Raw genomic sequence first — 25,992 nt, forward strand, 5'->3', positions numbered from 1 at the left:
ATATAGACTCCCTGATCACCCCCCTGTCATTGATTACCCCCCTGTAAAGCTCCATTCAGATGTCCGCATGATTTTTACGGATGCACTGATAGATGGATCGGATCCGCAAAACGCATCCGGACGTCTGAATGAAGCCTTACAGGGGCGTGATCAATGACTGTGGTGATCACCCCATATAGACTCCCTGATCACCCCCCTGTCATTGATCAACCCCCCTGTCATTGATCAACCCCCCTGTCATTGATCAACCCCCCTGTCATTGATCAACCCCCCTGTCATTGATCAACCCCCCTGTCATTGATCAACCCCCCTGTCATTGATCACCCCCCTGTCATTGATCACCCCCCTGTCATTGATCACCCCCCTGTCATTGATCCCCCCCCCCCCCCCTCTGTAAGGCTCCATTCAGATATTTTTTTGGCCCAAGTTAGCAGAATTTTTTTTTTTTTTTCTTACAAAGTCTCATATTCCACTAACTTGTGTCAAAAAATAAAATCTCACATGAACTCACCATACCCCTCACGGAATCCAAATGCGTAAAATTTTTTAGACATTTATATTCCAGACTTCTTCTCACGCTTTAGGGCCCCTAGAATGCCAGGGCAGTATAAATACCCCACATGTGACCCCATTTCGGAAAGAAGACACCCCCAGGTATTCCGTGAGGGGCATATTGAGTCCATGAAAGATTGAATTTTTTGTCCCAAGTTAGCGGAACGGGAGACTTTGTGAGAAAATTAAAAATATCAAATTCCGCTAACTTGTGCCAAAAAAAAAAAATTTCTATGAACTCGCCATGCCCCTCATTGAATACCTTGGGGTGTCTTCTTTCCAAAATGGGGTCACATGTGGGGTATTTATACTGCTCTGGCATTCTAGGGGCCCCAAAGCGTGAGAAGAAGTCTGGTATCCAAATGTCTAAAAATGCCCTCCTAAAAGGAATTTGGGCACCTTTGCGCATCTAGGCTGCAAAAAAGTGTCACACATCTGGTATCGCCGTACTCAGGAGAAGTTGGGGAATGTGTTTTGGGGTGTCATTTTACATATACCCATGCTGGGTGAGAGAAATATCTTGGTCAAATGCCAACTTTGTATAAAAAAATGGGAAAAGTTGTCTTTTGCCAAGATATTTCTCTCACCCAGCATGGGTATATGTAAAATGACACCCCAAAACACATTCCCCAACTTCTCCTGAATACGGCGATACCACATGTGTGACACTTTTTTGCAGCCTAGGTGGGCAAAGGGGCCCATATTCCAAAGAGCACCTTTAGGATTTCACAGGTCATTTACCTACTTACCACACATTAGGGCCCCTGGAAAATGCCAGGGCAGTATAACTACCCCACAAGTGACCCCATTTTGGAAAGAAGACACCCCAAGGTATTCCGTGAGGGGCATGGCGAGTTCCTAGAATTTTTTATTTTTTGTCACAAGTTAGTGGAATATGAGACTTTGTATGAAAAAAAAAATAAAAAAAAAAATCATCATTTTCCACTAACTTGTGACAAAAAATAAAAAATTCTAGGAACTCGCCATGCCCCTCACGGCATACCTTGGGGTGTCTTCTTTCCAAAATGGGGTCACTTGTGGGGTAGTTATACTGCCCTGGTATTCTAGGGGCCCAAATGTGTGGTAAGGAGTTTGAAATCAAATTCAGGAAAAAATGAGGAGTGAAATCCGAAAGGTGCTCTTTGGAATATGGGCCCCTTTGCCCACCTAGGCTGCAAAAAAGTGTCACACATCTGGTATCCCCGTACTCAGGAGAAGTTGAGGAATGTGTTTTGGGGTGTCTTTTTACATATACCCATGCTGGGTGAGATAAATATCTTGGTCAAATGACAACTTTGTATAAAAAAATGGGAAAAGTTGTCTTTTGCCAAGATATTTCTCTCACCCAGCATGGGTATATATAAAATGACACCCCAAAACACATTCCCCACCTTCTCCTGAGTACGGAGATACCAGATGTGTGACACTTTTTTGCAGCCTAGGTGGGCAAAGGGGCCCATATTCCAAAGAGCACCTTTCGGATTTCACAGGTCATTTTTTACAGAATTTGATTTCAAACTCCTTACCACACATTTGGGCCCCTAGAATGCCAGGGCAGTATAACTACCCCACAAGTGACCCCATTTTGGAAAGAAGAGACCCCAAGGTATTCGCTGATGGGCATAGTGAGTTCATAGAACTTTTTATTTTTTGTCACAAGTTAGTGGAATATGAGACTTTGTAAGAAAAAAAAAAAAAAAAAAAAAAATCATAATTTTCCGCTAACTTGTGACAAAAAATAAAAAGTTCTATGAACTCACTATGCCCATCAGCGAATACCTTAGGGTGTGTACTTTCAGAAATGGGGTCATTTGTGGGGTGTTTGTACTGTCTGGGCATTGTAGAACCTCAGGAAACATGACAGGTGCTCAGAAAGTCAGAGCTGCTTCAAAAAGCGGAAATTCACATTTTTGTACCATAGTTTGTAAACGCTATAACTTTTACCCAAACCATTTTTTTTTTTACCCAAACATTTTTTTTTTATCAAAGACATGTAGAACTATAAATTTAGAGCAAAATTTCTATATGGATGTCGTTTTTTTTGCAAAATTTTACTACTGAAAGTGAAAAATGTCATTTTTTTGCAAAAAAATCGTTAAATTTCGATTAATAACAAAAAAAGTAAAAATGTCAGCAGCAATGAAATACCACCAAATGAAAGCTCTATTAGTGAGAAGAAAAGGAGGTAAAATTCATTTGGGTGGTAAGTTGCATGACCGAGCAATAAACGGTGAAAGTAGTGTAGTGCAGAAGTGTAAAAAGTGGCCTGGTCTTTCAGGGTGTTTAAGCACTGGGGGCTGAGGTGGTTAATATGCCTCCATAATGTTAATTTTCCTTTTTGTTCCGTGGCTGTTCATTTGGAAAAAGGAGGCTGTAAGTAAAGAATCTTTTCTGATTATGTTATAATACACAGTTATTGCTGTAGTTTCTTCTTGTCAGTGTGTTGATAAACCTTTTATTTAAAATAGTTTTCCTTGAGTTAAATATTGATCACCTTTCCTTAGGACAGGTGATCAAGATCAGATCGTCACATTCAAGTACTGTAGGGGCCAGTATATTTGCAGGCCACGACATGGTGTATGGAGCTTTGCTAGATCCAGCACGCTGCAGCATCTTCTTTTAGCTGATTGGTGGGGGTGCTGGGACTAGAACCCCACTGATCTGATATTGATGACATTACCCTAAGGATAGGTCATTAAAGGATATGTACACCAATTTTTTTATTATTGCGTTGTACTCATTTTGAGGTAAAAATTATTTTTTTCCATTTACCGTAGTCTTTAAATTAAAAATTTTGAACCACTGTCTTTGTGCAGCCTTGAGTTTCTCTAGTAGGAAGATCTGAATTTTCACTCTGTTCTGTCAGGCAGCTCTGCTGACAGGCTCCTTATCTCTGATTTCTGACCTTTATAAATGCTCATTATAGCTCAATCCTTATCTTGCTGATAAGAAAGTGGCTTAAATAAGTGTTTATGACCTTTAGTAATTTAGAGATGAGGTTTATTAGATGACCAGCACAAGTTGAAAGTACCATTCACACAGCGAGACACAGTTAACCCTTTGTGACACACAGGCTCAATATTTTTAATAAAGACCAATTGAAAAAATGATTTTTAGCCCAAAATGAGTAAAATGCAATCATAAAAAAATGTGCCTTTAATTAAAGGCAATCTTTTGCCTGTCTTGTAAAATTATCAGTCTTAAGGAGTGGTCCACCTTTTATTAAGTGATGGTCTACTATGTTCAGGATAGTCCATTACTACCTGATCAATTGGGGTCTGACACCCCGCACCCACACCAATCAGCTGACTTTTATGGGAGCAGTGCTAGAATGACAAGTTTAGCCCACTTTTAAGTAGATGGAGCTGTATGCTTCCCATGCCATAGCTATTGCCAAACAGCTGATTGGTGGGGGGGTGATGTGGTCTCTGGATTGACCCTAACTTAATAAAAGGTGGACAGCCCTTTATTGTAGCAGTTCATTTTATGGTGTACAGTAACCAAAGTGTGAACCGATTCTTTTATCGAACAATATGGAAGGCATGGGCCCCACATTGCTTGTGGTAACATCTTCACAACATGTTGCCTGGGCCTTGGGTGACCGGGAACACCGTTGTGCAAGAAAAATGGTCCACAGCAGTAATTCAGGATAGATGGGGTTCCTAGGGGTTTTTAATTGGTTCTACATCCTAGTGATCTGACAGGTATAGGTTATGTAGGTGGATTTCAGTTTTCTGAGTGTTTGATATTGTTTTAGTAAAGTTGGGGACTCCTTCATAGAGTACCCAATATATGAGCTGTTAAAAGGGTTTTCCGAGATCCTAAAACTGATGACCTACTGTGACATCTGGGACCCCTGCGATCAGCTGTTTGAGAAGGTAGCGGCACTAACAGTGGCGCCGCAGCCTTCTCACAGCTTTCCCTAGGCAACTGCTGATCATGAGAACGAGGGTCCTATGCACCTGTACAATAGAGTTGTGAGAACATATCAATTTATTCTTCATCCATAGGGAAGGGGAGATACGCATCTGATCAGTGGGGATCCGACCTGTGAATAAGAGATAAATTGCTATCTTGGCACAGCCCCTTTGAATGAGAAATCTAGTCAAAAGATCTTTTGAAAATCATTTTGGTGAAGTCTGTAATCTCAGGCCAGTACTAAATGAAGGGGCTCTGTGGAGAGCTCAAAGCTCTGACAGCACCTGATTTTTGTTATTGGTCTGACATAACATTTTATGCACACAGTGGTTAAATTGGATAGGCCATTGTTTTAGAATCTCATGTCAGATTTCCGGAAATGTATGATCCATACGGAAATGGATTGGATACCAAAATTGATGGTGATACCAGAATCACAGACTGTACCAATATGTACATATGATATATAAGAAGATTGTTTACAATACATTTTCCACTTTGGTTTCATGTGTACATTTGGACATTCACAGCATATCTTTAGGATATGCTGTAAATGTCCGATAGGTGTGGGATCCCACCTCGGGGACCTGCTACTATCTCAAGAACAGAACCCTGTTACTCGCTGTAGCAAATGGAGCAGTGGACTCGCATGTGTGGCTCTCTCTATTCACTGCTATAGAGGCGGCTACTTTCAGAAGTCCCTTAGCAGTGACTGGAGAGAGCCACTATTGCATTCTACTTCTAGCCACCTCTCCATTCACTGCAGCGCCCAGTGGGATCCCATTGTTGATATAGGTGTGGATCCCACTGCTGAAACACCCTTTGATTGGACATTTTTTGGCATATCCTTTGGATATGTTATAAATGTTTGGATAGGAATACTCCTTGTGCATATCTATGTCCACCTTAGCCTACAGCTTTATGCAGACCTATGCATCTTCTTTGCTACAAACAAGACCTGTGTAAGTTGCATTTAGAACAGATGGAACAAAGTATAACGGCATGCTCAGACTACACAGGGTTTGTTGTCTGTTACCATGAGATGAATAGGTCTGCATAGAGCTGTAGACCCAAAACAGTAGGACATTTTAATTAATATTGCAGTGTTACTTCATTTTTAATTTTAGACAGATTTGGAAAATAACAAAGAATGCTTGTCTTTAAAGTTACTCATGACAGTTCTTTTTACTGTGTTCAGCAGTTTGGACTTATCAGAACTGGCTAAAGCTGCCAAGAAAAAACTGCAATCTGTGAGTATAGGTAGTGTCAACTAGCACCATGTACAGGGGTTTCATAGGAGATTTCTAAAGTATGCGTTCTTTGCAGTTAAGCAATCACTTATTTGAAGAACTGGCAATGGATGTCTATGATGAAGTTGACAGACGAGAAACAGATGCAGGTAAGTGAAATCAGAAAGAACGATACAGTATAATCATGTAATTGTATGGTTTGAATCTTTAGACACCTCATTAGTAACTAATTTTAAGTTTCTAGCAGATATTCTAATATATATATATATAATAGAATAATATATATACCACTGCTATAGTAGAGCACATAGGCCAGGATCATCCCTTTGGCATGCAAGCACGATGATGTAACTGCATCATGCCTGTTGTTGGAGAGAGCATGATGTGCTTCGTTGATTGGAGGATCAGGGCTAGGTGAGTATTGCTCTTTTTTTTTTTTTTTATATTAACAGTGCAGGTGCTTTACTACTGTAAGGGGGCACTAAGGAGACCACACTACCTTTTAAGGAGGGCAGGGACATGTTGTAATTTTATTCCGACTGCCTCCCGGCATGTTTGCCATGCTGAGGTGGACCTCCGGACCGCCCCTATTATAGTGAATGGGGCCAGAGCTGACTTCCGGCGGCACACGTGCACTAGCAGCAGCACGGATCCGGCGGGTGAACAGCCTTGCTGGAGAAGGCTGCCGCTAATGTAAAAGTAGCCTTAAAGTGGTGTGGAGGTTGTTTTGTAGAGAATTCACAGTTCTGCAGGTTATTATTGGAAGCAAAGGTGACCTTATATTTTGAGGAACACCAGATATATACAAATAACTGAACTTGAAGAACTGTGTAACAATGGCCTCTTAAAGGAATAGTAAACCTAGAAATGAAAGATAACTGGACTTGTTTATCTCTTAAGTTTAAGTGCAGGTACAGGTTAATTACTGACAATCTAAAAATTGGTCAGCAGAGGTAACGTCTGCAGGATTTCAGAAAGACTGTGTTCACATGACATTTTTGTCCCATTTTTAACACATACATCGGGGGGGATGCAAAAGTGTAGCATACTATGCTTTTCCATCTTGGAGACTCCTGCAGGTTACAGGTACTTTTGGTTTTTTGTTTTTTTTTGTAAAGTTATGGTGACAGATGGCACTGTATGGCATCCGTTGAACACATGTCATGTGTATACATTAAACGTGGGACAAAAACCTGATGTGAATGCAGCCTTAGTTTCACACCTGCGGTGTACATTCCGGCATGCTGTTCAGACAGAGAAGAGTTTGCTGGATGCAGATGGAATGCCCATCGGACCCATTAACTATAATTGCGACCCGGCGGAGATCCGGACACATTCCAGTGCAGAGAATTAGCCGGACACAAACTGCTGCAGTTTAGGTCCAGTCGATTCCTGGCATTGTCCGCCACAGGTGTGAAACTAGCTTTAGCTGGGGAACAGCTGAGATGGCATGACTTGGCAAAGTGACATGGTTTAACAGTCTCTGTGCTCTACTGCAGACAGGCTACACGTGGCTGTCTTACAGCCAGAACCTTTTTTTTTTATTTTTTTTTTTTATCGTAATGTGAAACAAAATAGATTCATTGATTTAGATTAATTAGATTTTTTATTTTTATTTTTTTTTAATTTTTTTTATGATTAATTCCTTTTAGGTTGTCAAATTTTACAGTTAAAGGGGAATTTCATTCAACACATGTAAGCATATGTGGTCCGTTGTTTTCAGCTGCTCCTCTAAGGGCTCTTTCACATCTGCGTTCTTGTCTTCCGGCATAGAGTTCCGTCGTCGGGGCTCTATGCCGGAAGAATCCTGATCAGGATTATCCTAATGCATTCTGAATGGAGAGTAATCCGTTCAGGATGCATCAGGATGTCTTCAGTTCCGGAACGGAACGTTTTTTGGCCGGAGAAAATACCGCAGCATGCTGCGCTTTTTGCTCCGGCCAAAAATCCGGAACACTTGCCGCAAGGCCGGATCCGGAATTAATGCCCATTGAAAGGCATTGATCCGGATCCGGCCTTAAGCTAAACGTCGTTTCGGCGCATTGCCGGAGCCGACATTTAGCTTTTTCAGAGTGGTTACCATGGCTGCCGGGACGCTAAAGTCCTGGCAGCCATGGTAAAGTGTAGCGGGGAGCGGGGGAGCAGTGTACTTACCGTCCGTGCGGCTCCCCGGGCGCTCCAGAGTGACGTCAGGGCGCCCCAAGCGCATGGATCATGTGATCACATGGATCACGTCATCCATGCGCATGGGGCGCTCTGACGTCATTCTGGAGCGCCCCAGGAGCCGCACGGACTGTAAGTATACCGCTCCCCCGCTCCCCGCTACTACTATGGCAACCAGGACTTTAATAGCGTCCTGGGTGCCATAGTAACACTGAACGCATTTGGAAGACGGTTCCGTCTTCAAATGCTTTCAGTACACTTGCGTTTTTCCGGATCCGGCGTGTAATTCCGGCAAGTGGAGTACACGCCGGATCCGGACAACGCAAGTGTGAAAGAGGCCTAAAGCCAGGTCAAGTAGGAGGAGATGGCCAGAAAAGTTTATGGAGATTAAAAGAATAAGCAAAGCTTTCTGTTTTTGTCACTCTCTATAGACACTGGCTTGATTTTGGGGAAACATTCTCTTGATCTGTATGGGGTCTCAGTGGTTCAACACTCCCCATATTCTATTGACACTTTTAAGTTGATTAACAATGTCCATTATCAGTTCGACCAATGTAGTTTTCACATTGTTTATCAAGAAAAAGGCAAATAAAGCGTTTGTCTGAGATTTTGAGATTGATGAACTATCCTCGGGATAGGTTGTCAATATCGGATCGGCAGGGGTGCTGGGAGTTGGAGCAGATCAGCTGCAACCTCTTCCTAGGCCAGTGACTTCTTATTAATCAGTCGCATGGTCTGGATGCAGTGAATGAGGCTGCATTGCAATACCAAGCATAGCCACCTCAAACCGCTGATTCCTGAGGATAAGTAAGTGATATCATAATCTCAGAAAACCGCTTTAAACAAAAATACAGAATGTGGATCCTCTTAAAGGGTACCTGGACCAGCAGAAGCACTGCCCTGAGCACTGTGCACTGTAGGCTTTCATCACCCTCTGCTTGGTTGTCTGAGCGCATGGAGTACGGATCCCGGATACTTTATGGATCTGTACGCCACGCGCTTGGACAGCAGAACAGAGTTGATGAAAGCTTAAGGTGCAGAGTGCTCAAAGCAGTGCTTCTGGCCCTTTGTGGGTGTTTTTTTTTTTTTTTTTTAAACATTAAAGAATTAATGTTTTTTTCTTTTGTTCCACCAAAATAAACCTGAAAGTGCATGTATACATGTGATAGTAGGATATAGCAAATTCCACCTTCTTCTTCGATTGAAATTTGCCTAATTTTCTTACAGTTTGGATAGCTACTCAGAACCATAGCACACTTGTCACAGAGACCACTGTAGTACCTTTCCTTCCTGTGAATCCTGAGTATTCCTCGACGCGTAACCAGGTAACGTTTGATATTAACATCTTGCTTGTGCTCCTCGCTTGTAGTTTGACAGCCAAATGACATATCACAGGTTTCAAGCTATTTTTAAAACACCTACTCGCTCATTGTAGTTTTTACTATCGGACCCCGTTGTGTATTTTAGGGAAGGCAGAAATTGGCCCGTTTCAATGCCCATGAATTTGCCACCCTGGTAATCGACATTTTAAGTGACGCCAAAAGGCGACAACAAGGAAATTCAGTCGTAGCACCCAAAGGTAATTCGAAAAAAGTACTCGCTTGAATGTGTTTGGTTTTAAAACATATAAAATCTGTGTAAGGCCACTCTCACGTGGTCTGTATTTTGGTCAGTATTTGTCAGCCAAAACCAGAAGTGGGACCCAAACACAAAGTATAAGGCAAAGATTTGCACCTCTCCTGTTTATTTGCTTTTGCTTCTTGCTGTTGAAAAACACTGGCCAAAACATGCAAGTCTGAATGAGGCCTAAAGCTGTGGAGCAAACTGCATATATATTTATTATATACACTCACCTAAAGAATTATTAGGAACACCATACTAATACGGTGTTGGACCCCCTTTTGCCTTCAGAACTGCCTTAATTCTACGTGGCATTGATTCAACAAGGTGCTGATAGCATTCTTTAGAAATGTTGGCCCATATTGATAGGATAGCATCTTGCAGTTGATGGAGATTTGAGGGATGCACATCCAGGGCACGAAGCTCCCGTTCCACCACATCCCAAAGATGCTCTATTGGGTTGAGATCTGGTGACTGTGGGGGCCATTTTAGTACAGTGAACTCATTGTCATGTTCAAGAAACCAATTTGAAATGATTCGAGCTTTGTGACATGGTGCATTTTCCTGCTGGAAGTAGCCATCAGAGGATGGATACATGTTCTCATTCTGTTTACGCCAAATTCGGACTCTATCATTTGAATGTCTCAACAGAAATCGAGACTCATCAGACCAGGCAACATTTTTCCAGTCTTCAACAGTCCAATTTTGGTGAGCTCGTGCAAATTGTAGCCTCTTTTTCCTATTTGTAGTGGAGATGAGTGGTACCCGGTGGGGTCTTCTGCTGTTGTAGCCCATCCACCTAAAGGTTGTGCGTGTTGTGGCTTCACAAATGCTTTGCTGCATACCTCGGTTGTAACGAGTGGTTATTTCAGTCAACGTTGCTCTTCTATCAGCTTAAATCAGTCGGCCCATTCTCCTCTGACCTCTAGCATCCACAAGGCATTTTCGCCCACAGGACTGCCGCATACTGGATGTTTTTCCCTTTTCACACCATTCTTTGTAAACCCTAGAAATGGTTGTGCGTGAAAATCCCAGTAACTGAGCAAATTGTGAAATACTCAGACCGGCCCGTCTGGCACCAACAACCATGCCACGCTCAAAATTGCTTAAATCACCTTTCTTTCCCATTCTGACATTCAGTTTGGAGTTCAGGAGATTGTCTTGACCAGGACCACAACCCTACATGCATTGAAGCAACTGCCATGTGATTGGTTGACTAGATAATTGCATTAATGAGAAATAGAACAGGTGTTCCTAATAATTCTTTAGGTGAGTGTGTGTGTGTGTGTGTATATATATGTGTGTGTGTGTGTATGTGTGTGTATATGTATATATATATATATATATATATATATATATATTATTATATAATATTATATAGCTGGATCTTAACAAGGTTCCAAGTAGAGCTTCAACATGCAACAAGAAGAAATGGGAGTGAGACAAAACATTTTTTGAGCATTCAATTTAATGAAAACAACGAATAAACTGAAACAGCTGATCAAAAGTTTAGGACCACACCTCCAAAAAAAAAACTAACCCCCCCCCAAAAAACAGAAATCCAACTTCCAAACATGAACTCTGTAATGAGTAGCTCGGCCGTTATTGTTTATCACTTCAAAAATTTGTTTGATGCAAGCGTTTCCATGAGGTGAGTGGGAACAAGTGGTGAAGACGGCCGCACGAAGGCCATCTACTGTCTGGAACTGTTGTCCATTTTTGTAAACTTCCCTTGCCATCCATCCCCAAAGGTTCTCAATTGGCTTTAGATCAGGGGAACATGCAGGATGGGCCAAAAGAGTGATGTTATTCTCCTGGAAGAAGCCCCTTGTCCTGCGGGCATTGTGTACTGTAGCATTGTCCTGTTGAAAAACCCAGTCGTTACCACACAGACGAGGGCCCTCAGTCATGAGGAATGCTTTCTGCAACATCTGGACATAGCCAGCGGACGTTTGACGCCCCTGCACTTCCTGAAGCTCCATTGTTCCACTGAAGGAAAAAGCACCCCAGACCATTATGGCGCCCCCTCCACTGTGGCGTGTAGAAAACATCTCAGGTGGGATCTGCTTGTCATGCCAGTAACGTTGGAAACCATCAGGACCATCAAGGTTACATTTTTTCTCATCAGAATAAACCTTCTTCCACCTTTGAATGTCCCATGTTTGGTGCTCTCTTGCAAAGTCCAAACGAGCAGTTCTATGGCGTTCAAGGAGACGAGGTCTTTGAAGACGTTTTTTGTTTTTGAAGCCCTTCAGTCTCAGATGCCGGCTGATGGTTATGGGGCTGCAGTCAGCACCAGTAAGGGCCTTAATTTGGGTCGAGGATCGTCCAGTGTCTTGACGGAGAGCCAATTGGATCCTCCGGCTCAGTGCTGATGAAATTTTTTGTTCCATAACCCTCAGGATTATTTAAGAAATTCCAAATGACTGTCTTACTGCGTCCCACCTCAGCAGCGATGGCGCCCTGTGAGAGACCCTGCTTATGCAGTTCAACAACCCGACCACGTTCAAAAAGGGAGAGTTTTTTTGCCTTTGCCATCACAACGTGTGACTACCTGACAGAAAATGACAATGAATTCACATCTTTACACAGATTTGGCCTTTTTAAAGGCATGTGGTCCTAAAATTTGGATCAGCTGAAAAACAACCTGTTTCAGTTTAATAGTTCTTTTTAATTAATTGAATGCTCAAAATTTTTTTGTCTCGCTCTCATTTCTTCTTATTGCATGTTGAAGCTCTACTTGGAACCTTGTTAAGATCCAACAATGTAAAATAAGATTTTTAGGCTAAGTGCACAATCCGGCATATGCCAGACATTGCTAGTGCTTGACGGATCCTATTCACTATAATGGGATCCATCAAGTTTCTAGCATGGATACCAGCATTTTCCAAGAAAAAATACCTCTGCCTGCAGTGGTATTTTGTCCCTTTTTTTTTTTTTTTGGAATCTGTGATGGCGGCTCCTGCCAGAACTTCTCAATCTCTATAAATGTAACTAGAGAACTTCAAGGCATACCTGTAAGTGTATTAAAAAAATATGCCATGCTGAATATTTTCGTAGTACAATTCATTTATTTACCTGTCTTCCGCAGATATTGCAGCCCAGTCTGTACGGCGCTTACATAATGGAGAGGAAACCGTGTCCTTTCTCCTAGACTCTAGTGCACTGCACAGAATCGACTGTTGCAACGCTCTTAATGTAAATCAATAAGATCTGTTGAGGCTCGGACTGCGGCTCCTATTGATTACAAGTCGATCCTGTATGGTCTACGGGAGCCGAGCAGACGGTTACGTTCTGGTTATCCTTCCCTATTTGATTGGCATGCAGCACAAACCTTGGTCAATCCATGCTGTGGTATCTGCAGAAGACCTAAAAATGACATTTATAAATACTAGATTTTTGTGACAACTAGGCTATTCCTGGGTGGACTTGCACTTTTTATCAAACTCCTTTGGTGTGAATTCTGAACATAGCATTGAATTGCCTGAAATGTGTGCTATATATAATTAACATTAAGATTGTCTTCATCCAGGGGAAGTGAATATTTTTTCTATATTTTTTCTCGAGCTCAATGATTCTTAATATTATCTTGTATGTCATCAATTATAGATAATGTGGAATTGGTCTTAAAAAGTATAAGCAATCAACATAGCAACGAAAGCCAAGATAACGACCAGCCTGACTATGATAGTGTCGCATCTGATGAAGAAACAGATCTGGAGAATGTTCCACCCAATTCTAATAGGGAAAAGGTATATTTTATGTATATTCATCTTAATATTATACAGTATTTGACTGTGAAAGACAAATAATGGAGAGGGCACAGTTACACACTAAAACAAATTGTCAGGACTGTGAGTTGTGTTGCCCGTGTGTTTTGCTTCCAGAGGGATGTATAGGCTGGATGTATTATAAGAAACAGTTTAAGGAGTATTCCAGTAGAAATAAAAATAAGATCTTGAATGGCAACGAAATGGTTAAAAAATAAAAAATATTATATTCACCTCACCAATCCCCTGGACAGGGACCGGGTCACTGCACTCCACTTCCTGCTCCTGTCTCTACACATCGGGAAATGGCTGTGAAGGCTGATTAGGCAGAGTAGCATTCCCTGACATTTTCTGTTATGCTGATACGCCAGCAAGAAGTGGAGCACAACCGGGACTTGGGCACCGTCGGAACGTCAGGGTGGAGGATTGCCCAGGTGAGTGTCAGCTGTTTTTTTTGTTCTTTTTAATTACTCCATGACCATCCTTTTAAGTTGGATGTGGTTTCTGCCTCTTGGTGTAGAAAAGAATGTTCAGATTCCAAATTCAAGCCACTGAAAATGGCAAAGAATTGTACACACTAATAATAACTATGTTCACGATTAAAGGCTATGTATGGATCCGCAGAACATGGGTGCCGGCCGTGTGCACCCTACATCGCAGTGTGGACCCATTGACTTCAATGAGCCTGAGATCCACATGTTGCGGACAAAGATAGCATATGTCCTGTGTTTTTTTTTTATTTTTTTTTATTTTTATTTTGTTGTACAGTCCCACGGACCCAGAAGCATCCAGATACGGACATAACACGATCGCCTTACTGATCAGTCTTCTAAGCTTATTTATGAACAAATCAAACTTCAATGGCACTTTGCAGCGTGAGTGTTGTGTAATACAGAAGCTGTTGAAGCCAAAATGAAGCAAAATATTTTCAAAAAACCTATTGTAAAATGTTTGTAGCCCAAAATAATTCTAAATAATTATTCTGGCTTTTTTTAAAAGTTTAACTCCTAACTCCAGGAGGAGGATGGAGTAGGAAAACTGGATTGGCTTTTCTAGACAAAAGTGTTAGGTTTAAGGATGAGACGCATTTATCAAACATCATACGATATTTGATAAATGTGGCATAAAGTACTCCAACGCAGACTAAAGCAAAACCGACTTCAAATATTATCCTCATGATAAAGTATTTGCGGGTGATGCTAGTGAGGCTAGTCCCCTTCACGGCCTGCTATTAACCCCCCAAACCCCGCGCAGCGGCGGCCGTGCTGGCATCAGAAGTGACATGGGTGTCGGGGAGCGAGGTAAGTACAACCGCTGTAAGGGGCCCAGGCGTATGGGGGGGCATTATAGGTCTTGGATAACCCCTTTAAACCTTATGGTAGATATAGAAAATTACCAGCTCCTAATTATTATCTAGAAAGTTCCAAAAATATTCATTAACTCTTTCCTCAGTGCTGTGCAAATATAGTGCAAATGAGCAGGATATATATATGACAACATACATATAAATGAAATTACATGCAGTTGCACAGTATTAAACAGTATAAGTTAAAGGGAGTCTGTCACCACAATTTGCCCTTATAGACCACTTACATAATATTGTAGCATAACTATAGATCAGTGAAATGATCCTTTTGTTTGGATGTTCACCAGGGGCAAAAACTGAGTTTTATTCATATGTAAATGAGGGCTCGCAAGTGCCCAGGGGCGGCGTTTGGGCTGTAAGTGCCCAGGCTGCTCTTCCTTCTTCTCACATAACCCCTCCCCAGCCTGTTGCTTGGCCCGCCCTGTAAGCCTCTTACGTCATCCAGTGTACTGGCCGATATCCCGCCCGCGCATGCGCACTGTGATGACCATTGTGGGCAGCAGCATCATTCCATGAAGTGCGCATGCGGGATATCGGCCAGTACACTGGATGACGTAAGAGGCTTACAGGGTGGGCCAAGCAACAGGCTGGGGAGGGGTTATGTGAGAAGAAGGCAGAGCGGCCTGGGCACTTACAGCCCGAACGCCGCCCCTGGGCACTTGCGAGCCCTCATTTACATATGAATAAAACTCCGTTTTTTGCCCCTGGTGAACATCCAAACAAAAAGACAAAGGTACCATTTGACTGATCTATAGTTATGCTATAGTGCTATGTAAGTGGTCTATAAGGGCAAATTGTGGTGACAGACTCCCTTTAATGCAAGTTAACCCTGTAAAAGTAAAGTAGGGAGTTGATGACTTTGCATAAGGGAAACGGGGGCAAATGTCCACAAACGTCCAGACTTCAAAGTATCCCTTCTCCAGGGCACTACAATGTTTAACAGCCAATCACTGTACTTATCTTTCTCTGTCAGGCGCCCAACCTCAAAGTCAAACTAGACTTTGAATAGAGAAAACACACATACTCAAACACTGCTCCATTTAAACTCCACCTCACCGTGGTCATGCATTGAGGATGAAATGGAAATTTGGGACACCCTTTCTAGTGAATGGTTGGGTCCCCAGCAAACATACTTTCGTCACCTATGTTGTGGATGGGGCAACTATTCTTAGTCATTGGAGGCAAATTCCCCTACACAGTAAATGTCACGCCTAGATGTTTAAATGAACAGATCTACAACTACATGTAGCTTATGGTATTTAATTTTGTATTGTGTGTGTGTGGCAGCTTTACGAAGAGATAGGAATCGCTTCCATCAGGTGGAAATAACAGTTTAGGTGGATTCTTGTTAGAAGGAATAGATAATTTTGCCTGGTTTACTCATCCTTCACTCCCCCCCTCCTTTATAGTATGATCTTTCACTAGGAAGCAAGAGATCTAGAAGGAAGGGTCGGTTCTCGGGCCTATGGTAGGTAAGGGAGAAGCCAGGAGAAGATCTAACTTTTACTTAGACCCCACTACATTTCATTTTTCACTTCTAAGAAATTGTGTGTCTCATTTTAATACTCTCTTGGAATGAACCATATTTTGCCATTTACAACTCCTATGATATATAACCCTATTTCTATATATGTATTTTGCCTCTAGAGCTTGGAATCCGAGTTATCTGATGGTACATTTACAGTACAAGAGTTTCTTGAAGTTAAAAATGCCCTGACTGCATCGGAAGCAAAAATACAACAGTTAATGAAAGTGAATAACAATCTCAGCGATGAGCTTCGGATAATGCGGAAAAAGGTAACTGGTTTATTATGTACTACTGCTGCATACAAGTATACATAGAAGCATAGTATCCTACCAGTGTGTATCCAATGCATATGCACAGCACCATTTATTTCAGGTTTGTAACATGACATTTACTAATGTGTATGGACATTAAATTTCCATTGCCGTTAGTTCCTGGAATACATACTAACTGGAGAATGTATTCTTGTATTTTTTTTTTATCTTAGTTTTCTTGCTACCTTCAGCTGAAAGCAGCAAGACGTTATCACGTTTATACTGCCTGGTGCTGTCAATTAAAGTGCAGAGGATGCAGCAGTTGCAGAGAGAGCTGTGCCTCTAGGAGTAACGACAACGCCCCTGTTGCTCCTAGAGGCTCATTTGCATATATTTTTGGAATTCCCACAGTGGTGAATGGAGGGGTTGTAGATAGAACAAAGTCCAGCTCTCAAGTGGTAAAGGTGCTGTGACCTGCTCTGCACGGATCCGGGCTGTGTTCACACCCAACGTAGATGGAGCAAAAAAGTCCAAATGGATCCAGCGAGTAAAATCAATGGATTCATAGTATAAAGTATTCAGATACAGGCATACAGTTGCAAGAAAAAGTATGTGAACCCTTTGGAATGATATGGATTTCTGCACAAATTGGTTATAAAATGTGATCTGATATTCATCTAAGTCACAACAATAGACCATCACAGTCTGCTTAAACTAATAACACACAAAGAATGAAATGTTACCATGTTTTTATTGAACACGCCATGTAAACATTCACATTGCAGGTGGAAAAAGTATGTGAACCCCTAGACTAATGACATCTCCAAGAGCTAATTGGAGTGAGGTGTCAGCCAACTGGAGTCCAATCAATGAGATGAGATTGAAAGTGTTTGTTACAGCTACCCTGCCCTATAAAAAAAACACACACCAGTTCTGGGTTTGCTTTTCACAAGAAGCATTGCTTGATGTGAATGATGCCTCGCACAAAAGAGCTCTCAGAAGACCTACGATTAAGAATTGTTGACTTGCATAAAGCTGGAAAGGGTTATAAAAGTATCTCCAAAAGCCTTGCTGTTCATCAGTCCACGGAAAGACAAATTGTCTATAAATGGAGAAAGTTCAGCACTGCTGCTACTCTCCCTAGGAGTTGCCGTCCTGTAAAGATGACTGCAAGAGCACAGCGCAGACTGCTCAATGAGGTGAAGAAAAATCCTAGAGTGTCAGCTAAAGACTTACAAAAGTCTCTGGCATATGCTAACATCCCTGTTAGCGAATCTACGATATGTAAAACACTAAACAAGAATGGATTTCATGGAAGGATACCACAGAGGAAGCCACTGCTGTCCAAAAAAAACATTGCTGCACGTTTACAGTTTGCACAAGAGCACCTGGATGTTGCACAGCAGTACTGGCAAAATATTCTGTGGACAGATGAAACCAAAGTTGAGTTGTTTGGAAGAAACACACAACACTATGTGTGGAGAAAAAAAGGCACAGCACACCAACATCAAAACCTCATCCCAACTGTGAAGTATGGTGGTGGGGGCATCATGGTTTGGGGCTGCATTGCTGTGTCAGGGCCTGGACGGATTGCTATCCTCGAAGGAAAAATGAATTCCCAAGTTTATCAAGACATTTTGCAGGAGAACTTAAGGCCATCTGTCCACCAGCTGAAGCTCAACAGAAGATGGGTGTTGCAACAGGACAACGACCCAAAGCATAGAAGTAAATCAACAACAGAATGGCTTAAACAGAAGAAAATACGCCTTCTGGAGTGGCCCAGTCAGAGTCCTGACCTCAACCCGAATGAGATGCTGTGGCATGACCTCAAGAAAGCGATTCACACTAGACATCCCAAGAATATTGCTGAACTGAAACATTTCTGTAAAGAGGAATGGTCAAGAATTACTCCTGACCGTTGTGCACGTCTGATCTGCAACTACAGGAAACGTTTGGTTGAAGTTATTGCTGCTAAAGGAGGTTAAACCAGTTATTAAATCCAGGGGTTCACATACTTTTTCCACCTGCACTGTGAATGTTTACATGGTGTGTTAAAATAAAAACATAGATAAAATATCTCTGGATCACTCCAGCTGGACAATATGGAACAGGTGCTCTTGGTCTTAGTGGCCCACCCAGCCACAGGCAAATGATAGAAAAATGGAAAGATAGACCAGGCACTCTATATACAGGGAGTGCAGAATTATTAGGCAAGTTGTATTTTTGAGGATTAATTTTATTATTGAACAACAACCATGTTCTCAATGAACCCAAAAAACTCATTAATATCAAAGCTGAATATTTTTGGAAGTAGTTTTTAGTTTGTTTTTAGTTTTAGCTATTTTAGGGGGATATCTGTGTGTGCAGGTGACTATTACTGTGCATAATTATTAGGCAACTCAACAAAAAACAAATATATACCCATTTCAATTATTTATTTTTACCAGTGAAACCAATATAACATCTCAACATTCACAAATATACATTTCTGACATTCAAAAACAAAACAAAAACAAATCAGTGACCAATATAGCCACCTTTCTTTGCAAGGACACTCAAAAGCCTGCCATCCATGGATTCTGTCAGTGTTTTGATCTGTTCACCATCAACATTGCGTGCAGCAGCAACCACAGCCTCCCAGACACTGTTCAGAGAGGTGTACTGTTTTCCCTCCTTGTAAATCTCACATTTGATGATGGACCACAGGTTCTCAATGGGGTTCAGATCAGGTGAACAAGGAGGCCATGTCATTAGATTTTCTTCTTTTATACCCTTTCTTGCCAGCCACGCTGTGGAGTACTTGGACGCGTGTGATGGAGCATTGTCCTGCATGAAAATCATGTTTTTCTTGAAGGATGCAGACTTCTTCCTGTACCACTGCTTGAAGAAGGTGTCTTCCAGAAACTGGCAGTAGGACTGGGAGTTGAGCTTGACTCCATCCTCAACCCGAAAAGGCCCCACAAGCTCATCTTTGATGATACCAGCCCAAACCAGTACTCCACCTCCACCTTGCTGGCGTCTGAGTCGGACTGGAGCTCTCTGCCCTTTACCAATCCAGCCACGGGCCCATCCATCTGGCCCATCAAGACTCACTCTCATTTCATCAGTCCATAAAACCTTAGAAAAATCAGTCTTGAGATATTTCTTGGCCCAGTCTTGACGTTTCAGCTTGTGTGTCTTGTTCAGTGGTTGTCATCTTTCAGCCTTTCTTACCTTGGCCATGTCTCTGAGTATTGCACACCTTGTGCTTTTGGGCACTCCAGTGATGTTGCAGCTCTGAAATATGGCCAAACTGGTTGCAAGTGGCATCTTGGCAGCTGCACGCTTGACTTTTCTCAGTTCATGGGCAGTTATTTTGCGCCTTGGTTTTTCCACACGCTTCTTGCGACCCTGTTGACTATTTTGAATGAAACGCTTGATTGTTCGATGATCACGCTTCAGAAGCTTTGCAATTTTAAGAGTGCTGCATCCCTCTGCAAGATATCTCACTATTTTTGACTTTTCTGAGCCTGTCAAGTCCTTCTTTTGACCCATTTTGCCAAAGGAAAGGAAGTTGCCTAATAATTATGCACACCAAATATAGGGTGTTGATGTCATTAGACCACACCCCTTCTCATTACAGAGATGCACATCACCTAATATGCTTAATTGGTAGTAGGCTTTCGAGCCTATACAGCTTGGAGTAAGACAACATGCATAAAGAGGATGATGTGGTCAAAATACTCATTTGCCTAATAATTCTGCACGCAGTGTATGTAGCCAAAAATCGAGATATTTATTGGATATACATATAATCAATTATTTAAAAATATCTATTGTGACATAGCAGCATAAAAAGTAGCACAAAGTAAATTGCAACAGTATCCAATGTGACATAAAAATGTAGCAGCAATGGGTAAATAGTGCAACAATATATCAAATGGCAGCAGTAGTTAAAGTTCAGCCATAAAAAAACGCAATCTAAGGCTACTTTCACACCTGCGTTCAGGTGTCCGCTCGTGAGCTCCGTTTGAAGGAGCTCACGAGCGGTCCCGAACGCAGCCGTCCAGCCCTGATGCATTCTCAATGGAGGCGGATCCACTGAGAATGCATCCGCCTGCCAGCGCTCAGCCCCCGCTCCGCTCAGTGAGCGGACACCTGAACGCTGCTTGCAGCGTTCGGGTGTCCGCCTGGCCGTGCGGAGGCGAGCGGATCCGTCCAGACTTATAATGGAAGTCAATGGGGACGGATCCGTTTGAAGATGACACAGTATGGCTCAATTTTCAAACGGATCCGTCCCCCATTGACTTTCAATGTAAAGTCTGAACGGATCCGTTTGCATTATCATAAAAAAAAATTATTTTTTTTTGTTCATGGTTATGCAAACGGATCCGTTCTGAACGGATGCAAGCGTTTGCATTATAGGAGCGGATCCGTCTGTGCAGACACCAGACGGATCCGCTCCTAACGCAAGTGTGAAAGTAGCCTAATTGTGCGTTTTTAAATCCAGTATTCCTCCTAAATACGGCAGGGAATGTGGGAGTGTGACTAATAGCAGCACTAATTAAAATCCAACCATGGGGAAACCGCAAAAGTCTTTGCATATAGTGATCTTCCTATGTTCCGGATCCAAATGTCTTAATATTCACAGTTCCACTCCTGGCTCACTGTACTAGCGCATGCATATAAGTCACCAATCTTTTCAATATGACAGGAGAGACCAGCAGGTACAATGCGGTAAGCACCCGCGGTGGCGTCCCACCAACTTGTAATTGCTGATTCAATGTTACCTTAATCTGGTCGCTTCACCTTTCTGAATGCGGACTCAGTGATTTGTAATAGAGCAGATGTCAGCTGACTCTGTGTCCAGTATCGTCAGCGGGTTATGCGCTCAGTGAAGACAAACATCGCCGGACTCTTTGGTATAAAAAACGTAATTTGATAATAAAAACTGTATAGGAAACGCATAGGAGCTGCATCATGGGAAATCTGGGTTTTACATTTACCTGTTCGACGAGTGTGATTCCAGTACAGTTTTTCTACGTCTGTGGCTGTATTGAGGATTAAATGTGTATTTTAGTGAAATTGAATACATTCCGGTACAGCCTTTTCAACGTTTTTGGCTGCATTGGGCAATAAATGACGATTTTATTGTATATTTTAGTGAAATTGAATATATTTGACATTTATCTAATATCCATTGTGTTTTATATTGTATTTAAGCAGTTATGGTATATAAAAAACGCAACTTGATAATAAAAAACGCATAGGAAACGCATAGGAGCTGCACCATGGTAAACCCGGGTTTTACATTTTACCTGTGGGACACTGTGTGATTCCGGTACAGCTTTTTATACTCACTTGGATTAGAATCTAAAAGGAGGAGGGGAAACACTGCAAAGTTACCACTGAGGAAGGGGCCACATCCCCGAAACGCGTATGGGCTACACCTTGCACCGGCATGCTGGCAAAGAGTCTCCCCTGGATTAGAACTAAGTTTCTGAAACGAAAGCTCCGGCGATGTTTGTCTTCACTGAGCGCATAACCCGCCGACGATACTGGACACAGAGTCAGCTGACATCTGCTCTATTACAAATCACCGAGTCCGCATTTAGAAAGGTGAAGCGACCAGATTAAGGTAACATTGAATCAGCAATTACAAGTTGATGGGACACCACCGCGGGTGCTTACCGCATTGTACCTGCTGGTCTCTCCTGTCATATTGAAAAGATTGGTGACTTATATGCATGCGCTAGTACAGTGAGCCAGGAGTGGAACTGTGAATATTAAGACATTTGGATCCGGAACATAGGAAGATCACTATATGCAAAGACTTTTGCGGTTTCCCCATGGTTGGATTTTAATTAGTGCTGCTATTAGTCACACTCCCACATTCCCTGCCGTATTTAGGAGGAATACTGGATTTAAAAACGCACAATTAGATTGAGTTTTTTTATGGCTGGACTTTAACTACTGCTGCTATTTGATATATTGTTGCACTATTTACCCATTGCTGCTACATTTTTATGTCACATTGGATACTGTTGCAATTTACTTTGTGCTACTTTATATGCTGCTATGTCACAATAGATATTTTTTAATAATTGATTATATGTATATCCAATAAATATCTCGATTTTTGGCTACATATATAGAGTGCCTGGTCTATCTTTCCATTTTTAAAATAAAAACATAGTAACATTTAATTCTTTGTGTGTTATTAGTTTAAGCAGACTGTGATTGTCTATTGTTCTGACTTAGATGAAGATCAGATCACATTTTATGACTAATTTGTGCAGAAATCCATATCATTCCAAAGGGTTCACATACTTTTTCTTGCAACTGTATATATGCCTGTATCTGAATACTTTATACTATGAATCCATGAAGAAGACCTGTCTTATGGTTGAAACGCGTTAATTTTATGCAGGATGATTACTTGTTTTATACATATTTTTTTATTTTTTAAATGAAGAAATAAAGATTCATAGATTTAATTCGCTGGATCCATTTTGACTTTTTTGGTGAATGGAGGTGTGGCTGCACTTGTGCAGCTTGCTCTCCATTCCCTGCTTTGGGTCTTCTTAAAATAGCCAAGCTTGTTCGCTCAACTATTTTCATAGGTACCATAGCAGTGAATGAAGAGGACAATGTGCAGTGTGCTCTCCGTTCACTTCTGGTCCCTGGCCTTCAGTTGTTCTATATTATATTGATCCAGTTGCAAATGCTCTAAAGTTGTTGACATATGTGCATTGGTACATGGATATATATAAATTTTTTCCCTTTTTAGAATGCTTGAATAGTTTCTGAGGTTTGTATTGACCCATTCACTACAGTAGTACAAGTTACTACTCTCCCTCTGCAGTGTTTTGGGACTGTAATAATTAGCAGAGCTGAGCGAGCGCAGGGCAGAAGCTGATATAAGACATCGCTCCTGCTGTCTGTTATTGCTCTGCTGAAGTCTGACATAGCACTTGTATGCTAGGCTTTAGTGAGCAACGCTGGTACAAACAGGAGCAGCGCTGTGTTATGGAGCATCTCCCTGCCTGTGTACCGCTTACAGTACGGCCGCAGGGAGAGAGCCTGTACTCCCATGCACAGCAAATAGGCACCTGAAAAAGGCCCAAAATAATCAAAGGGAAGTACAAATATTCTTTTTTACCATATGCTATAAGTTTTAATATAGTGTACTTAAAAGTTTAGGTATAAATCAAAACAGTAGAAAAAAATCCAGCAGCAGGCTTCTTTATTTCTGCATTGTAAAATTCATAGGCTGACCAGACAGGCAAGGTCTACGCGTTTCGACTATACGTCTTAACCTTCTCAGGACCGCCGTACGCAGGATTGCGTCTTTGCGGCGGCCCTGCTCTTCTGGGTGGACGCGCCGGCGCGTCCTCTCGCGAGACGCGAGATTTCCTGTGAGAGCGCGCACACAGGCGCGCGCGTTCACAGGAACAGAAGGTAAGAGAGTGGATCTCCAGCCTGCCAGCGGCGATCGTTCGATGGCAGGCTGGAGATGTGATTTTTTTAACCCCTAACAGGTATATTAGACGCTGTTTTGATAACAGCGTCTAATATACCTGCTACCTGGTCCTCTGGTGGTCCCCTTTGTTTTTATCGACCACCAGAGGACACAGGTAGCTCAGTAATATGTTGCACCAAGCACCACTACACTACACCCCCCCCTGTCACTTATTAACCCCTTGATCACCCCTGATCACCCCATATAGACTCCCTGATCACCCCCCTGTCATTGATTACCCCCCTGTCATTGATCACACCCCTGTAAAGCTCCATTCAGATGTCCGCATGATTTTTACGGATCCACTGATAGATGGATCGGATCCGCAAAACGCATACGGACGTCTGAATGGAGCCTTACAGGGGCGTGATCAATTATGTGGGCCCCTTTGCGCATCTAGGCTGCAAAAAAGTGTCACACATGTGGTATCGCCGTATTCAGGAGAAGTTGGGCAATGTGTTTTGGGGTGTCATTTTACATATACCCATGCTGGGTGAGATAAATATCTTGGTCAAATGCCAACTTTGTATAAAAAAAATGGGAAAAGTTGTCTTTTGCCGAGATATTTCTTTCACCCAGCATGGGTATATGTAAAAAGACACCCCAAAACACATTGCCCAACTTCTCCTGAATACGGGGATACCACATGTGTGACACTTTTTTGCAGCCTAGGTGGGCAAAGGGGCCCACATTCCAAAGAGCACCTTTAGGATTTCACAGGTCATTTACCTACTTACCACACATTAGGGCCCCTGGAAAATGCCAGGGCAGTATAACTACCCCACAAGTGACCCCATTTTGGAAAGAAGACACCCCAAGGTATTCCGTGAGGGGCATGGCGAGTTCCTAGAATTTTTTATTTTTTGTCACAAGTTAGTGGAAAATGATGATTATTTTTTCTTTTTTTTTTTCCTTACAAAGTCTTATATTCCACTAACTTGTGACAAAAAATAAAAACTTCCATGAACTCACTATGCCCATCAGCGAATACCTTGGGGTGTCTTCTTTCCAAAATGGGGTCACTTGTGGGGTAGTTATACTGCCCTGGCATTCTAGGGGCCCAAATGTGTGGTAAGGAGTTTGAAATCAAATTCTGTAAAAAATGACCAGTGAAATCCGAAAGGTGCTCTTTGGAATGTGGGCCCATTTGCCCACCTAGGCTGCAAAAAAGTGTCACACATCTGGTATCTCAGTATTCAGGAGAAGTTGGGGAATGTGTTTTGGGGTGTCATTTTACATATACCCATGCTGGGTGAGAGAAATATCTTGGCAAAAGACAACTTTTCCCATTTTTTTATACAAAGTTGGCATTTGACCAAGATATTTATCTCACCCAGCATGGGTATATGTAAAATGACACCCCAAAACACATTCCCCAACTTCTCCTGAATACAGAGATACCACATGTGTGACACTTTTTTGCAGCCTAGGTGGGCAAAGGGGCCCACATTCCAAAGAGCATCTTTCGGATTTCACCGGCCATTTATTACAGAATTTGATTTCAAACTCCTTACCACACATTTGGGCCCCTAGAATGCCAGGGCAGTATAACTACCCCACAAGTGACCCCATTTTGGAAAGAAGACACCCCAAGGTATTCGCTGATGGGCATAGTGAGTTCATGGAAGTTTTTATTTTTTGTCACAAGTTAGTGGAATATGAGACTTTGTAAGAAAAAAAAATAAAAATCATCATTTTCCGCTAACTTGTGACAAAAAATAAAAAGTTCTATGAACTCACTATGCCCATCAGCGAATACCTTAGGGTGTCTACTTTCCGAAATGGGGTCATTTGTGGGGTGTTTGTACTGTCTGGGCATTGTAGAACCTCAGGAAACATGACAGGTGCTCAGAAAGTCAGAGCTGCTTCAAAAAGCGGAAATTCACATTTTTGTACCATAGTTTGTAAACGCTATAACTTTTACCCAAACCATTTTTTTTTTTACCCAAACATTTTTTTTTTATCAAAGACATGTAGAACAATAAATTTAGAGCAAAATTTATATTTGGATCTCGTTTTTTTTTGCAAAATTTTACAACTGAAAGTGAAAAATGTCATTTGTTTGCAAAAAAA

The 25,992-nt window shown here is 41.9% G+C and overlaps 1 protein-coding gene across 6 annotated transcripts in view; it reads left to right on the top strand.

The window, feature by feature from the left end:
* The window catches only part of GIT2 (GIT ArfGAP 2), a 114,478-nt gene that overhangs the window by 46,876 nt on the left and 41,610 nt on the right, over window positions 1-25,992 (top strand). For 5 of the 6 annotated variants that reach the window (XM_040416582.1, XM_040416577.1, XM_040416579.1 and 2 more), the window contains exons 9-14: window positions 5,669-5,720; window positions 5,797-5,869; window positions 9,111-9,208; window positions 9,351-9,462; window positions 13,113-13,255; window positions 16,287-16,436. In XM_040416582.1, the coding sequence (XP_040272516.1) occupies window positions 5,669-5,720; window positions 5,797-5,869; window positions 9,111-9,208; window positions 9,351-9,462; window positions 13,113-13,255; window positions 16,287-16,436 (628 nt within the window). The remainder of the gene's footprint in view (window positions 1-5,668; window positions 5,721-5,796; window positions 5,870-9,110; window positions 9,209-9,350; window positions 9,463-13,112; window positions 13,256-16,286; window positions 16,437-25,992) is intronic. The other variant, XM_040416578.1, reaches the window with a different exon arrangement.

This window comes from Bufo bufo, chromosome 2 (genome assembly GCF_905171765.1).
Source record: "Bufo bufo chromosome 2, aBufBuf1.1, whole genome shotgun sequence".
NCBI lineage: Eukaryota > Metazoa > Chordata > Amphibia > Anura > Bufonidae > Bufo > Bufo bufo.